At 39.0% G+C, this 16,860-nt stretch overlaps 1 protein-coding gene across 5 annotated transcripts in view; it reads left to right on the top strand.

Moving 5' to 3' along the window:
• Positions 1 to 16,860, top strand: part of ctnnd2a (catenin delta 2a) — a 276,192-nt gene that overhangs the window by 153,958 nt on the left and 105,374 nt on the right. For all 5 annotated transcript variants that reach the window (XM_089125770.1, XM_089125769.1, XM_089125768.1 and 2 more), the window contains one exon: positions 12,228 to 12,468. In XM_089125770.1, the coding sequence (XP_088981896.1) occupies positions 12,228 to 12,468 (241 nt within the window). The remainder of the gene's footprint in view (positions 1 to 12,227; positions 12,469 to 16,860) is intronic.

Raw genomic sequence — 16,860 nt, 5'->3', positions numbered from 1 at the left:
GCATGATCCTTCAGAAATTTCCTGCTCAAGAAACATTTATTATTATCAATTTTGAAAATATTTTGCTACTATATAGGATTTATATTTTGAATTAATTTACTGTAATGGGACATTATATCCAAAATAAATTATTTATTTAGACTAAATAATAAATTATCCAGTAAAAGTTGTGCGGCTTTTTCTGATTTTATTCATTTATTTAAAGGCTTGTATCGATCCAAGGTCATCGCTGAGATTAATAAGAACTACACAAAGTTTTCAATAAAATTACAATAATGATAATATTTTTGGTGAAAATGAGTTTAATTTGAATGTGCCACTGTATTGGTCTGAAAAAAATCTTGGCCAAAATAGTTTTCATAGTCCTTTTGCAAAACACAATTTTATGTTTCTGTCTTTTGAGATATGATCCGGTCAGCTTTCGTGAGATTCCCCAAAATAGTTTGAGCTTAACATTATGATAGTATCACATTTTATTAGTTTGGCCCATTATGGATTCCTTGTAATGGTGATTCCTTTCAAGTACCTTATTCATCATAAGTTTGCCTATCCAGGAGTCAAATCTGATCTTGCTCAAAGCTCCAGATAATGTGAATGTGATTAAGCTCCTTGTGGCCTTTCATTCTGCTGCAGCACCATAGCAGGATCACTCGTTCATTTTCAGCTCTGAAATTCAAACTTCATGAAGTTAATTAGGCTTTGTGTGAGAGGGACTGGAAGAGCAGCATATGTTGCTAAGAATGTGCTGAAAAGACTCATTTTGGAACCGAGCGAGGAATTAACCCGAGCTTGAGGGAAATGCTCTATCAAATGCTGATGGAGCTTTCCTGCTCACATCCCTGTATAACTGGCCAGGCTTTTTCACAGAAAAAGACACGGTGTACTGAAACAGTGTGCATTTTTCCCTGAATTTCAACATAAAAGATGAAGATTCGCACAAGGAGAATTCTTGAGTCTGCGTCATATGCAGAAGAATGGGCTACCATACCCCCAATGAGAACTGCTGGGTGGCTTCAGATATAAGGAAGGAACTTTGATTGTAGCTCAGTGGTTAAACCTTGATTTGAGAGTCTACAGCAACACTCGAGACCGAAGCGGAAACATAAGGGAGAGTATTTCAGCAACTTTATAGATTGCTATAAAATCAATTAATTTGTCAAGCACCACCAAAATCATCTTTATTGGACAAAAACACGTCCTCTTCCCAGAATATGTGCGTCTCACTTGCTGGTCTTCATCCCATCCTTACATTTCTAAAACCTGTGCTTTATATAATGGCACATTGTGTTTTTGCTGAGCTTTCAGAATGTATTAGTTGCTCGCTGTAACACATATACATAATTTATGGAGATCAGCAGTCAATTCCCAATTGAGGAGCTCCGTTTAATTTGTACCTGAATATAGCAGTCTGTTCCAGATGTTATGTAAGATGAAGCACCTAAAATATATCTACCTTGACTGTTCTTGATTTATTTCCCTTACCAGACACACAAGAGAAACGGGAGCTGCTCATGAGTTTTTACTGGACAGCAGATCATGCGGAGTCGATGAATAGGAGTTATTTTATGTTTTGATTTGCAGTGGTTTTTCACTGTAACAAAGTTCAGGGAAGAAGGAGGCAGGAACCGGATGACAATAAAAATAAAACTTTATTTAAATAAAATAAACAAACAAATTACCTGCCAGCAGCCCCTCGCGGACGACTGCTGGCTACCCAAAATAAAACATAAATACCGGCCAGCAGCCCCTCACGGACGACTGCTGGCTTACCAAATAAAATATAAAACACAAACAAAAGCAGGCCTGTTCCTCTCTCCCTCATCCACTCCGTCGCTCCCCCTTTATGGCTCCGCTCCTTCGTGAGAGATGCGAGACCGGTGTGCTTCGCAGGTGCTGCTCATTAGCAATCGCACCACCGGCCTCACGTCCCTCGGCCGTCCTGCTCACCACATTCACGTTATTCTAAAATGCTCAAACAAACTAAATGACCTATAAATATTCAGGGTATTTGTGGTAGCAGAAGCTAGACATTAACATTTTACTTTAGCATGCCTTTTTCAATTTGAAGTTTGCTTGAGCTGTAATATATTATTTAGAGAGTAATACCTTTGAAGAATGTTATATGTACTAGTAAGAGCTAGAAGGTAGCCTATTCCTCTAAAGAAAAAAAGTGAGTTTATGCAAATCAAGTACTGAATAAATTTGTCTAGATTAAGGCTTCAAAAACATATTAGCCCAACAAAGACTTTTAGTGATATTTATATTTTTAGCTATTTTAGTATATATATATATGTACAACCCGATCTCACGAGAATTCGTACGAATTTTACGAGGTGGCTAATTCGTAACAATTCGTACGACCTCACTTGTACGAATTAGTACGTTTTTGCTAAATCGTACATATTTTACGAATTGGCCAATTCGTATGAATTCGTACGAATGACCTCCTCCTGACCCTGCCCCTAAACCTACCCATCACATGGGTTTGGACAAATCGTACGAATTCGTACGAGTGAGGTCGTATGAATTAGTACGAATTATCCACTTTTTAATCACTCGTACGAATTCGAATTCATACGAATTGCTCGTGAGATAGCGTAGATATATATGTGTGAGTTGCACACACTGTTACTGTTAGAAAATAGTAACAGTGCAATAGTAAAAGAAAATAACCCACAGTCCTCACCTGTAAGATTTTAAGATCTCAAAAGCTCATATTGTATGCAGTGTTTGTGTTGAGTCTGTAAATCACTGGAACAATAACAGTTTGAACCAGTTGTGAGCTCAGTTTAATACCATCCTGTGAATCTGGCTTCTGCTCCTCTCAAGCATGGCTAATGAGCAATTACACGCTCACATAGAGACATACAAACACACTAGGAAAGATGGATGGCACTCATAACTTAGGCTGAGGTGCTGGCGGTGAGACATGGAGGCACCGTTTTGATTCACGGGAAGCATCACCTTGTAACTGTCCTGTAGCCTCGCTCCAAGGATGCAAGGCGTAACACGGATGATATTTACTGACAGAACGGCCCCTGTGCTGTGGTTGTGCCATGTGTTTAAGGCCTTAACACACACATGAGCTCTGAGTGAAATGCCATGTGTGTGGTGGGACTCATTCTGGAGCATCCAGACATCTTTCAACAGGCCAGGGGTGCGTTTCCCAAAAGCATCGTTTGCCAACTATGGTCGCAAGTTGGTCGCAATTTCCATTGAACTCTATTGGTAACGACGGAAGTTGTGACCATACTGTAGTTGGCTAACGATGCTTTCGGGAAACGCACCCCAGATCAGTTATTGTTGGGATTGTTGCATGAGTGAGTCCAAGCCAAAGTGATGTTAAAGAATTTTTCACACTGAGTTTTAGTTCACCGCAGTTTGCATCTCACTATGTGACATGCCTAACAACTCACTTTACCCATTCACAATATAGCATTACCTCTATGTAAAAGTTACTTTGTAATAAAATATTAAGGGAAACTATTGTTGTTTGATTTTTATTGATTCATTTTATTGTATTCATTTTAAAATCATTTATTACATAGTAAATTCAAACTTTTTAGACAGTGTCTTTACTGTCACTTTTGATCAGTTTAATGCATCCTTGCTGCATAAAAGTTTTAGTTTTAAGTATATTTATATTATACTATCTGGAATAATGTTTTGACCAATCAGAATACAGAACCAGAACTATCCACTTTATAAGTAAGGTACGAGAGGCAGTGCTGTATCATAAATAAGTAACGCCTGAAGGGCGTTGTTAGGCTCGACGTGAAGCCTTGAGTACCTTATTGCTTTTATAAAACGGTTACCACACAATAATTATATTAAAGTAAAAAAATATATATATTAGTCCAACTTTAATGATGTAAAATCAATAAAAGCCTTCCCTCCGCTAGAAAAAAATAGTCCCTGACCGAATAAAAACAACATAGGAACTGCAGTGTTCCGCAGTGAGAAATCGAACTGTTGGGTGAAGCGGCCGTGATTTATCATGAATAAAGGACAGCTATTGTCCAATCACAATCAAGAATTGGAGCTAAAAGTTTTATAATTAAAAATGAAACACTCCAGCAAGTTGCATTTCTGCTGCTTAGAAGATGCGCATTTGCATCTAAACATCTCAGATCGACAACATGCACAACATAATTTCATCCACATAACATGTATTTCTGTATTGGAAAGTCTTCTGAATTACATCTTAGTTAAGTATAAACACAATATTAATTGCATTTTTGGTTAGCATAATGTTAGCATTTGAAGATCGCACTTCTGAGCAAACAGATGAATCCATTCAAGACAGTGTCATTCGGATATCACAGTAAAGCGCTTTATTGGGTTGCACCTTTTTTTTCCTGCATCGAAAATGGCAGAGCAGCAAATCATTCCTCTACTATGTTTCTGTTGAGTGGGAGTGACCTTTGGTAGTAATATCATGCAGAGAAAAAAAAATGCTAGACGCGGCCAAGCAAAAGAAGAAAGGGCAGTTTGTTTATGATCACATTACACACTGTAACAGAGCACTGAATCTGATGCCAATGCTAAGGAGATGCTGGATCCTCTGATTCGTATCTGAAAGGTCAGGTAATTTAAAAGAGCAGCCCATTATCAAACCTATAGAATATTCAAAGCCCCTCTGCAAGAGGAGATTAAAAAACATTAGATGGGGTGTGTGTGTGTTCGTTTGATTCATGAGATGGCAGATAGAAGATTGAAAGAGAGTGCAGAGTATTTCATACATCATTTCAGCGTCAGTGTTGGAAGAATGCACTTTCATTCTAATGAAACACATTCATACTAATGTCAAGGTCTTGTGGCTTTTTATTTTTAACACTTGTATATTTCTTATTCAACTGTTCTTGTATATTTCTTATTTAAATATAGTGTGAAATGGTGTTTATATGACAATCAGTGCATGTTGATTGCATGATTTACATGTTATATATATGTATGTATATATAAATGGTGCGATTTGTAGAAAAAAAACAGAGGGGGGATGTTTTGAAACATTTTTATTCATAAAAATAAATCATGAGAACATGAACTTCATCACTGCATTTGCAAGAATTTTGAAAAATATTTTTTTCTTATTACATAATGAAGTAGCCTAACGCAATATTTTTACTCTAATAGCTTATCTTTCCCCATACATATGAACTGTAAGGGTTACAAAATCGATCCAAAGATTAGGTCTGACGCGTGTTCCGTGTTTCCCACGGCAAAGTGATTTTTAATTAAATGCATAACATTTAATCTTATGTATTAACTCGTTTCATCTGACTCCATGAAATGAAAAAGGTTTATCAATGATATCTGTGCATCATTAAATACACGTTAATGTTTGACGTGTGATGTATTCCTTTTTAACTCTCATGAAAACAAAGTCAAAGTGTGTTAGAATAATCAAATATAACAATATATTATGTCAGGTAAATGTACCATTACAATTCCATAATCAATTGAAAGATAATCAATGCAAACCATCAAATGTTTCTAGAACAAAGAAGAGCATATATTACCTGACATGTGGATACGTGAGGAGCGTCGTGATACTCCCCTCACGGGCTAATCTGAAAACAGACAACATTGCATTTCTTTATATACGTAGTCAGTCCTCATTTCATATGTAAGTTCCATTGGAAATTTACCAGAAGGTAACCATTTGCTTAGTTGTAATTTGCATTCAGACAAAAGGTGTTAACTCGAAGGCACACCCTTCTGATATTTCTTCTTTTGATTTGCGTCTTTGGGACTGAGACATCTGTACCAGTCATCCTCAGACCTTTAAAATGATACTAAACAATCCTTAAAGATTATCACATTCACATTAAAACCATATATATTCTTGTGTGAGTTTTCAGTGTTACTGACTGAGAGAGAGCGAGAGAAAATGTAGATGAGATGCTCAGAGGAAGGGGGTTGGGGGTCAAATGTTAATTTGCAAGTAATGCCATTGTCTTTAGAGGCCACTGGTCAGATATTTTCTCTTTAACCAGTTTTCCAATCTTACAGAACTGTGATCATGCACAGCAAAAAAAACATGCTATAAATAAATGAAGGAAATATATCAGCCTCTGCTAAACACGGATTGATTGCAAAGTTAAACCATCACAGTAGAATTATCTTTGGTAGTCAATTCGCCTCATTCGCGCGTCTACCAGGCTAAACGCCTCAATCACGGCGCGGGATTATCTAGACGCGCGTAAATGCATCTTTACATTGACGTAACATTGAAATCACTCACGCCAGATGCTCAAGAGTGAGCAAGTAATCAAAAAACCTATGCTTTAGCCTCAATTGAGTGTATATATATATATAGGCTACATAAACAGAAAAGCATCAATTCTTGAGCAGGACTTTTCATTGTGTTAGTGTGTGTTATAATGATGGTGATCTGGCACTGAAAGCTGAGGGTTCATGGCTGTTATCAGTGGCAGAAGGCAGCAGTGTTAATCTTTCTCTTGTGTACACAGACATGCACTTCGATCTATCGCTGTTCCACAGCTGCGGCGGCCTGTTATCCATCGTAGTCAAACCACCAAATGCAAATAATTACATCCAGCTCTTGATATACATCCACAGTTACAGGAAATCTTGCTTTATCACAATAAAAAGTTCCTCAGGGTGAATTTAGAACCGGGATACCAGGAACATTGAGATAAACCATATATATTTTGATTCTGACTGGATAAAAATATATATATTTTACACTTTCGCGTAAGTATACTACATATTCAACAATAGTGTATACTCTACTAGTATACACTATTGTTGAATTACTATTTCTTTAGTAAGAGGTTTCGGGAAGAAGACTCACCATTTATTTGATCCAAAATGCTGAATATTATATTACAATTTTAACTTTTTTTTATTAATATATTTTAAAATGTAATTTATCCCTGTGATGCAAAGCTGAATAGTCAGCATCATTACTCAAATTTTCAGTGTCACATGATCCTTCAGAAATCATTTTAATACGCTGATTTGCTGCTCAAGAAACATTTATTGAAAACAGTTGTGCTGCTTGATATTTTTTGTGGAAATCATGATGTGTTTAATGCATCTTTTTCAATTTCAATTTAATTTTTTGTATCGTATTGTGATTCTGAGCAGAAAAACAAAAAAACAAAAAAAGTTTATTGGTTGTCGTGTTGCTTTATCCGGTTCAGAGAGAGAAGGCACAGATTGTCTGTTATTCACAAGTGTCCTTCAAACTGGCTTAAGAAAAGAGATTGTATACGGTGTCAAAGGAAGCAGAACAGCAGCAAAAAGGCTTAGAATGCGAGTTAATTAAAGAATTACATCGTCAAACGCTGTTGTCAGGAAATGGCAGGATTCACTGAAGCACATTATCGGCTAGTTGCCCTCGTTAACAGCCTCTTTGCAAAATGAATAAGAGAAACTGCCAGCATTTCAGCTGAGGTGGTGAGCGCTCAATGAGTCCCTAGAGAGATGTGTTTACCAGGCAATACACTGTTTTATTCTCAACTATTCGTGATGATAGAGGGTCTGTGTATGTGACTCTACAGTAGTCGAATTAACCGGCACTGGATCATAAAGTTGCAGAGAAATGTGTTGAGTCACTGCTGGAACTGACCGTTAAGTGATCTCACAGATGGAAAAAAGATGAAAAGGCTACTGTGTGTTTATAAACACCTGCTTTATTGTTGTTTATGGGTTCATTTTATCATTTTATACAGAAAATACAGTATGCAGTCTGATATTTACCAGTTATTGCTTTCTGCTCTCACATTGTTTACAATCGCCGATGACAAATAATGAATGAGAGATGGGTCGGTTGTCGAGATTTTATGCAAGATGTTATCCACCTCGTGTAGCGCTGTGGGTTTGTGTGAGTCCTTGCTTTTAATCTCACGATGTGCCGCGGAAAGCCCTTGTCCATGTAGTGCTGTGTGGGGTCGCATAAGGTTCTAACACTCTTTCTGATAAGCTAATAGAATCTGAAGGTCACCGAAAGGTCATTCTCCCGAGTCATCGCCGCTGTGGCAGAGTGGCAACACATCATAATGATAAAGTCTTTGCAGGGGCCTGGAGTGCCTACATATACAGTTGTGATAAGCGGGATACTTGCTGTTTGAAAAAGTGCATCAAGAAGAAATATGTGCAATTGGAATTGCAGCATTATATGATTACGTTCAAATAACTGTATTTATTAAAATAATGCTGCAATTCCAATGCATATATTTTTTCTTTCCTTCATTAACTGTATCAATGTGTGACCTTACTATCTGATGTTTCAAGGTCGGGTGACGTTAAAGACGCTCAGAGGTGGGTACGTTGCTTTCAGTTACAGACATAAATTTAATTAACTAAGTTAATTAATGACTTACAGATAGATTTCCACCTGCTAAAGGTGTTTGCATGCGGCTGGAGCTGTAAATTAAGTCTCTAGGGTTTTCAGTGCTAAGCCCAGTTAGAGACCTTGAGTTATTTGAAGTCTTCGCAATTGGACTAATGAGTTTGATCACATCCAAAGCCAAATGTACTCGGTTAAGATCATAACCTGGGTTCCCTCTAGAAGAGGGAACGAGTACTGCGTAATATCTTACGCTTGGGAAAAACCCTTTTTTTCCCCAAGCGTATTTGAAGCCAAAAATTATCTTTAATTTGAATTATTGTAAAACGCGTTGCGGCAGCATGCAGACATAGGCAAGACGGCTCGTGTGCCTATTGGCTGTCCTGCAGCAACTGCAGCAGCCTATTGAGAGAGGCCCGTGGTGAGACGGGCGTGGCCTGGGCCTATAAATACAGCTCTGAGCTGATATAATCTGTTTTTTGATCGCTGAAGCGAACCAGAGTATGTTGCAGGCATGGCAAAGATACACATTACTCGTTCCCTCTTCTAGAGAGAACCGACGTTACAAGTCCGAGTCGAGACCGAGACCAAAGAGAGTCGAGTCCGAGTCGAGACCGAGACCAAAGAGAGTCGTGTCCGACTCGAGACCAAAGAGAGTCGAATCCGAGTCGAGACCAAAGAGAGTCAAGTCCGAGTCAAGACCAAGACCAAAGGGAGTCGAGTTCGAGTCGAGGCCGAGACCATAGAGGATTGAGTCCGAGTCGAGACCGAGACCAAAGAGAGTCGAGTCCGAGTCGAGACCAAAGAGAGTCGAGTCCGAGTCGAGACCAAAGAGAGTCAAGTCCGAGTCGAGACCGAGACCAAAGGGAGTCGAGTTCGAGTCGAGACCGAGACCATAGAGGATTGAGTCCGAGTCGAGACCGAGACCAAAGAGAGTCGAGTCCGAGTCGAGACCGAGACCAAAGAGAATCAAGTCCGAGTCGAGACAGAGACCAAAGAGAGTCGAGTCCGAGTCGAGTCCGAGTCGAGACCAAAGAGAGTCAAGTCCGAGTCGAGACCGAGACCAAAGGGAGTCGAGTTTGAGTCGAGACCGAGACCATAGAGGATCGAGACCGAGACCAAAGACAGTCGAGTCCGAGTCGGGACCAGAGAGGATAACCTAAGGTTGGGTCTGAAACCAGACTTAAAGGTATCTTTAAGAATATGGAAAATATTTGGTGGTAACAATAAAATTGGCATCATATACTCAAACAGTAAACCAAATATACCATGGAATCATGTACACTTTAATGGTAAAAAAAGCCACATAGTGGTGTAAAGGTAATTTCATCACAATCATGACTTAAAATTATTACTACTTACTACTATCATTAACTGCTCTTTAACATAACATTACTGCACACAAATTCTGTGTGGCTCTTATATGCAAACTGAATTTTGGATGAGAAGACAGACATTTTCAAAACATAGTTGAGCTAGAGGCTCCACATCACATCTGACCTGGGTCCTGCTGCATTTGCGCGCCGAGAACGTTATAGTCTTAAGTCATGGGCAGTTTCGCACAAGAAAGTCAGCAGTCATTGGATGTTTCAGTCAAACAATTTAAAAAAATATAAACATACAGCAATAATCATGACATATTTTGAATGGGACTCGAGTGGACTTGGGAATAAGTCGAGTCCTAATATGTTCGAGTATGAGTCAATTCCGAGTCAAAATGCAGAGTCCATGACAAGACCGAGACCATTAAAATATGGACTCGAGACCGAGTCCGAGTCTCGAGTACACAACACTCTGCGTTCTCATATGAGAGGTTCTCTCGTACTGCGTAATATCTTACTCTAGGGGAACACAGTGTAAAACACCGATCACGGCGGGCTGTATGTAAGTTGGTTTCGATATTATAGAAACCGTGCGCCATGCAGTGCGTAGTGTTAGTGGGCACTGGGTTGTAGGCACATTCACTACATTTAATGCACAACCGACATGAGTCGATTTTATATGTGCGAGCCCTGTACTGTGGTGGTCTGTGTTTGTGTGTAGGAATGAACACTGGGCTGTGGGCATTTTTATTACACTCATAACACCATCGGCCAAGGTCGGAATAACATAAATTACACTCTTTATCGGAAAACGGCATTTGTGTGCATGCAAGCGGGCCATGGTATTGGCTTGTTTACCGAAAAATACACTGGAACAGTCGCATTTTTTGGAACTGAATGAGCGAAAAGTATTGGTGGAAGTCTGGCCGCGGCGAGACTCATTTTCGAGCGAAAAATTAAGTTTCTCCAATCTTCTCAAAACTCTGGATTATGATAGAGGGCTGTGAGACTTTCACACTGTCGTTTTTCTAGAGGGCTAGGAAGACTTTGAGGCCTCAAGCTTTATCTCAATGTTTTGCCGAGGCCCACGCGGAGGGGGGCGGCGTCCATTTGAGCAAGAGCGTGGTCTCTGGAAAATACCAGAGAAACTACCTCTGGAAGTGGTTGAAAGTGGACAAGCTCAAAATGTTTTAGACCCCATTTACATCTCATTTAGCATCATCCACCTGTGTACTGAGTAGTATTAATTAACTATATACTCACTATAGGGTTAGGGTTTGGATTCGGGTGTGTTGCGTGTAATTAAGGACAATTTATTGTAATTACTAAATTACTATGTAACGTGTAACAAAGACACTATAAAATAAAGTGTTACCAAGAACATGTTTGTGTTTCCCAAAGAATCTTTAATGAAACTGTTCTTAACAGATCTGAAGAAATGTTTAATAATCTGAAGAACCTTTTCCACTTTAAAGAACCTTTTGTTCAATGCTGACACTGATGTGCCCAGCAGAAATGAAAAATGAACCTGATTTGGTTAATGTGGAAAACTTATGTCCGATCACTGAACTTGACATCTCTGTCCGTCAGCATCCCTTTATATATTCCGGCTCAGGTAGCTTAATTCAATCCATCCTCTTTCACCCTATTTCTAGCTCTCTTTCCTTCTCCCTCTCTTTGTTTCTTTTGCAACCAGTCTCCATCAATCTCAAACTCTGTCTAATTATCGTTAGCCTACACTGAGCGAGTGCAACATTTTCTCTAAAGGAAGCTGAAGAGTCATGGATGGTCTCAGAAGATACATTGATCCTTTTTTTCCCAGGGTCCCAGGGTGCACTTTGTGTATGGTGACTAATAGTCCTGTTTTACGGCTTCACTGGCAGTGTTGTGGTAAAGACTCAGAACCCTGCCATTGATCGTTGCTGCAGATTTATGAGACACTCACTGTGACTGTCTTGCAGACACAGACTGCCACATTACCCTCATATTGAGCGAAATGGATACACTCTGTCACCTCAATATGTAAAAAACCAAACAAATACGCATTAAAGTGATCTACCTTTGAAGTTTGCTTCTGATGCAGTCATACACCCTGTCTCACCATGTTTGGAGATGATCATTTTTCACATTGTTCATCTAAAATTAGAGATTACGCAAGCACATGGGCTTCTGTTTCTACTGTTAAATATAAAATGTGTCTATAAAGGCCTGCTCACACCAAGGACGATAAATATCTAAAAATCGTTCCACATGTAAACGAATAGCAGTGTTCGCACCACAACTGTTATGATAAAGACTTGTGTGGACGGTAATATAGTTAGCTGTAAAGTTCTTGTTCTTGGTGTGAACGGGCCTTAAACTCACTTGTATAATATGTTTCTGTTAAGGAGCTTTTTATTGCCGTCGTTCTCATTACTGCCGTCTCTTCCTCTCCTTTCCGCTCCCTCCTTTTCACTCTTTCATCATCGTGTCTTTGTCTGCTTGTCTTCTCGCTGTCCTCTCATTGTTCCTGCACCTAGACCTAGTGAACCAGTTTTGTGAGCAGGTCCTGAACTTCTTGTTTTGTCCCTACTCTCCTGTCATAGCCCCGTCCTCCCCTGGTGTTGACTCCGTACCCTTGCAGCGAACAGGAAGTCAGAATGCCACAGGGACGTTTCCCAGAGGCGGCTACGCGTCCGGTCACAGTGCCAATTACACGGAAACTTACCGCACATTGCCCTACTGCTCATCGGTGGAGTCTCCCTACAGCAAGTCCGGCCCTACCCTGCCACCCGAGGGCACCCTGGCCCGCTCTCCCTCCATTGACAGCATTCAGAAGGATCCCAGGTGAATTTGCATGCCTACTGGACCTTTTTCACAGTCACAGCACATTTTAGGTTTCCCAAAGAACCTTTCAGTAAACAATACTTAAAATAACTTTTTTTTTTTTAAATGTCCACTATAAAGAACCTTTGTGTAATGTAAAGGTTCCATGGATGTTAAAGGGTTCTTCACATGGATTTTTTTTAATTATTATTTCAGTTTTCTCTCAGTCTTCCATCTGTCCATTTGTCGACAGATTTAAGTATGTGAACTATGTCTGAAAATCGACGTACATCTGTATACTGTATCCAGTGTAGACATCGTCGGTGATTATAATGGGTTCTATTTGTGTTTCGCTCACATCCAGTGAAGTGGGCGGAGCCTATTATGCGACAATGTATTTGCTAACGTCTTGCTCTGGAAGCAGTCATTTGCAATTGTATTTGCCCATGTGACGTCACAGATCCCGAAATATCGAAACGAGCTGTTTTTGGAGCTTGGTTAAATAAATGCTTTGTTTATAAAGAGGAGTATTTTTTAAGCTATGAAACTTTCAAAATGTTTTAATGGTACAAAGACTTCTAAAGATCCTGGCAAATTTGATCTCTTGTGTCATGACCATGTCATGATGTTTGGATCAGGGGTGAAAGCATATTCAGCCTTCTCAGTAAACAACTGGTCATGACATAAATGAAAAGGAAATCATATTGTACCAAAAGAGATTCCTTTTGTAATCTTCACGTTAAAGCAGTTGACTTATCAAAGGCTAATCCTGCTGGGTCATTATATTGCAGACACATCTTTTTTTTCTGTCTACTGGTTGTGCAAATAAATCAATTGAATTAATAAGGGAAGTATAATTAATATTTTAGCATGTGATACTCTGTTTCCCATGATTATGATTCTGTGTAAATGCATTTAGTTGGCCTCTGCACAGGGTCACACCACAAAGGGCTTGCAGAGTCTTTTTACACGTATTTGTGTTGGTTTAGAATGGGATTTCTGGCTGAAATACACTTGTCGTTTATATATTTGCTAAGTAAATAGCTTTTGGAAGGATGTGGATTGCTCTTTGGCTGCCAGATGCATTGAACTCTATGCAGTTTTTACAGACATCAAAATACATTCTGAATAGTTTCTCGAGAGGATGAGGTTTCTAAAGCCCCGTGCTGATAATAGAGATACACTCACTCAAAACATGCACTGAACACACAGGCATGATCATAAAACAAAATGACAGGGAGCATAAACTGTAACTTTATAATGTTATAAAAGATTTCAAATTCAAATAAATGTTGTTCTTTTGAAGTTTCTGTTTATCAAGATATCGTGGATACATAAGCAGCTCAAGTGTTTCCAACATTGATAATAATAATAAATGTTTCTTGAGCACCAAATCAGTATATTAGAATGATCTTTAAATGATCATCGGAAGACTTGATTAATTATGCTGAAAATTCAGCTTTGCGTTCACAATAAGTGTTATTTTGTATGGTAATAATTTTTCACAATATATTGTGTAATTCACCCCAAACTTTTGAATGGTAGTGCACTTATTCCACATTTAATGTAAAAGGGGGGGAAAAAAACATATTTTGCTGCTTTTTTGGCTCTCTGACTTGTACATATTAATTTGGTGGATTCTGCATTGATATGCAGTTGCTATGGTGTTCTGGGTGGTTGCTAAGGTGCTGAGTTATTTTAATATGTTGCTATGCTGTTGCTAGGGTGTTTTGGGTGGTAGCTAAGGTGCTATCAGTGATTTTAATGTGTTGCTATGCATTGTTCTGGGTGTTTACGCATGTGTTAAAAATAGAACACCATATTCATGTCCATAGTACAAATTGTATGTAATGAGTAGGAGTCACTAACCTATTAAGAATGAGAAAACTAACAGTGATGCTTGCCTTAGCAAACACCATTATTTAATATTGACTACTGGTGAAAAACCATAGTAATGAAGACTTGGGGTATGTGCCAGCTCCATTTAAATATGAATACTTTTTTTATTCTTCAAACTTTGTTTATAAAGATACAGATGCCATAAAGAATCATTTGTATTGTTCATTAAAAAAAAACACGTTTTCCTTTAAATTCACACATTCTCTCAGTACCACTCAATTATAAAACTTTATTTATTTTTAAAGGAGTCATTTATATGTGCCATGGTATTGATAAAATTACTAAACTTCTTCTCCATTTATTTCTTCTGTTAATTGGACCGAGTTGATCGCATGTTGCCATTATGCAAAGTGGCTCCTCATCTGCTCAGTTTTACAGGAGTCCTGGAAAACTGGACAGCGGATAATTATTACTGGTGACACCTACACTCTGCAGGCGTTTGCTGGGGCTGATCTTGGTTAGGCTAATAAAGGCACTGCAGCCTAGCAATGTTGCAGTTTAGTGTTTTTAGTCTTTGCAGAGCTGATGACTACGTACTATTAGTGTTGGAAAAACTACTTGGTACTACTTGGAAATGGTAGAAGCTACACATAATGTTAAATGATGGATGGATGGATGGATGGATGGATGGATGAAGTGTGAGTTCTTGTCTGAGTCTGAATAAGTGTGATTCAGTGTGAATGGAGCACAAATGGGACCACCCACTTTTTCTGCGATCTTGGTTGCAAAATTATTGGTACTTTCACTTTGATTTGCGATAATTTTCGGCGCGTTGGTTTGATGATTAGATGCTCAGCTGCTCATCTGAGGTGATGCGTAAATTGCATATCGCCAACCCGATCTCACGAGAATGCGTACGAATTTTACGAGGTGGTTAATTCGTAACAATTCGTATGACCTCACTCGTACGAATTAGTGGGTTTTTGCTACATCGTACATATTTTACGAATAGGCCAATTCGTGTGAATTCGTACTGAGTTCGTACTGAGGCCAATTCGTGTGAATTCGTACTGAATTCGTACTGAGTTCCCGCCCCTAAACCTACCCATCACGTGGGTTAGGACAAACCATACAAATTCGTACGAGTGAAGTCATATGAATTAGTACGAATTAGCCACTTTTTAATCACTCGTACGAATTCGTACGGATTGGTCGTGAGATAGCATAGGTATCGCTGTAGCGTCGTCATATCTGACTATAAACATGAAATCATCCTATAAACATGAGCCTATAACACGCTCTCACATGTTTATTTTTTCCCGCATTTTTGGGAGGAGTAAAATTTACATATGTGGTTTCAACAACCAGATCTATGTCCAGTTTTGTCTGGAATGCGGCCCAGACCCCACCACCTGATGTGGTTTGAGCGATCGGATTCAAATCCGTCTCGTATGCGTTTCGGAGGGCATTTACACTTGTCTTTTAACGATCGGATAGCTATCCGATCACAGAAAACGCATGAAGTGGCCCGGTGTAAACGGCCCCTAACTCAATAGTAGTACCTCTTTACTGGGTTTTCTGTCCTTAAAACAAGTACTTTAAAAAATTTATTAATTAAAATAATACAAAGTTCTGTCATGAAACTCTAGATGGCGCAGGCTAACTCAATCTGGTTGCAATCACATCATTCTTTATAGTAATTCATGTATGCTACATTGTACAGCACCAGCATGTCTTGCTTGCTTCCAGCAGCATGTTTGTGAGTGTATTGGCAGTAGCAAGTCCGTACTTGCTCTCTGCAGCAGCATATCAAATCTATTTTGCCTAGAGTCTAGAGTTGTCATGACAGAAATATTTTTAAATCACATTTGTGGGATCTACATAAGCATATAACATATTTTAACATATTTTAGCTCACAGTAGGTCTGTGTTGAATTGATTATATTTTATTGTTTAAAATCAATGTCTCTATGGTGAAAATAAATGTTTTTACCCCACCAGGAACCCTTCTGCTCCATTGGATTTATGAGCGAACGCAAGGCAAATAGCCGATGACCCAAACACTGAACAGCACTTGTTCTCACATGTGACAAAATTCCAGCTTGATCTCTTGAGAAAATGGCTTATTTAATTGCATTTTTGTGTATTTTCCTGTGATAATAGGCTTTAAGCAGGTTATGACTCTAATGAAGGTTATTTCTGTTCTGTTGTGGTGTTCCTTCCCTAGAGATGAAGGGATGAGGGAGGACAGGTATGCTAACCGCACACTGCCACAAGTGCTGCAGCTCATAACAACTTTAGACATCCCCGGCCCACGGCAAGTGTGTGAAGCACTGCTAAAATGTTTTTTTTTTTTTGTATGAATTTGGAAGGGCAAAGTGTTTCCTTGAGTGAAACGCTAAACTATTCAAAACAACAAAAATAGTCTTTGACCATTCCACCTGAAGGGTGGCACGTGGTACAACCCAAAAAGCGAGAAACAAAGCACATTATAGACAGCCCTATTTAACAGTGTAAAGTCAGAATTGTTCTCAAGTGTCAAAACATGCTCGAGCAGTTTTTATCCACAACATG

The sequence above is a fragment of the Pimephales promelas genome, chromosome 22 (genome assembly GCF_988280905.1).
Source record: "Pimephales promelas chromosome 22, fPimPro1.hap1.1, whole genome shotgun sequence".
Lineage (NCBI taxonomy): Eukaryota > Metazoa > Chordata > Actinopteri > Cypriniformes > Leuciscidae > Pimephales > Pimephales promelas.
This window is presented reverse-complemented; position numbering and strand designations above follow the sequence as displayed.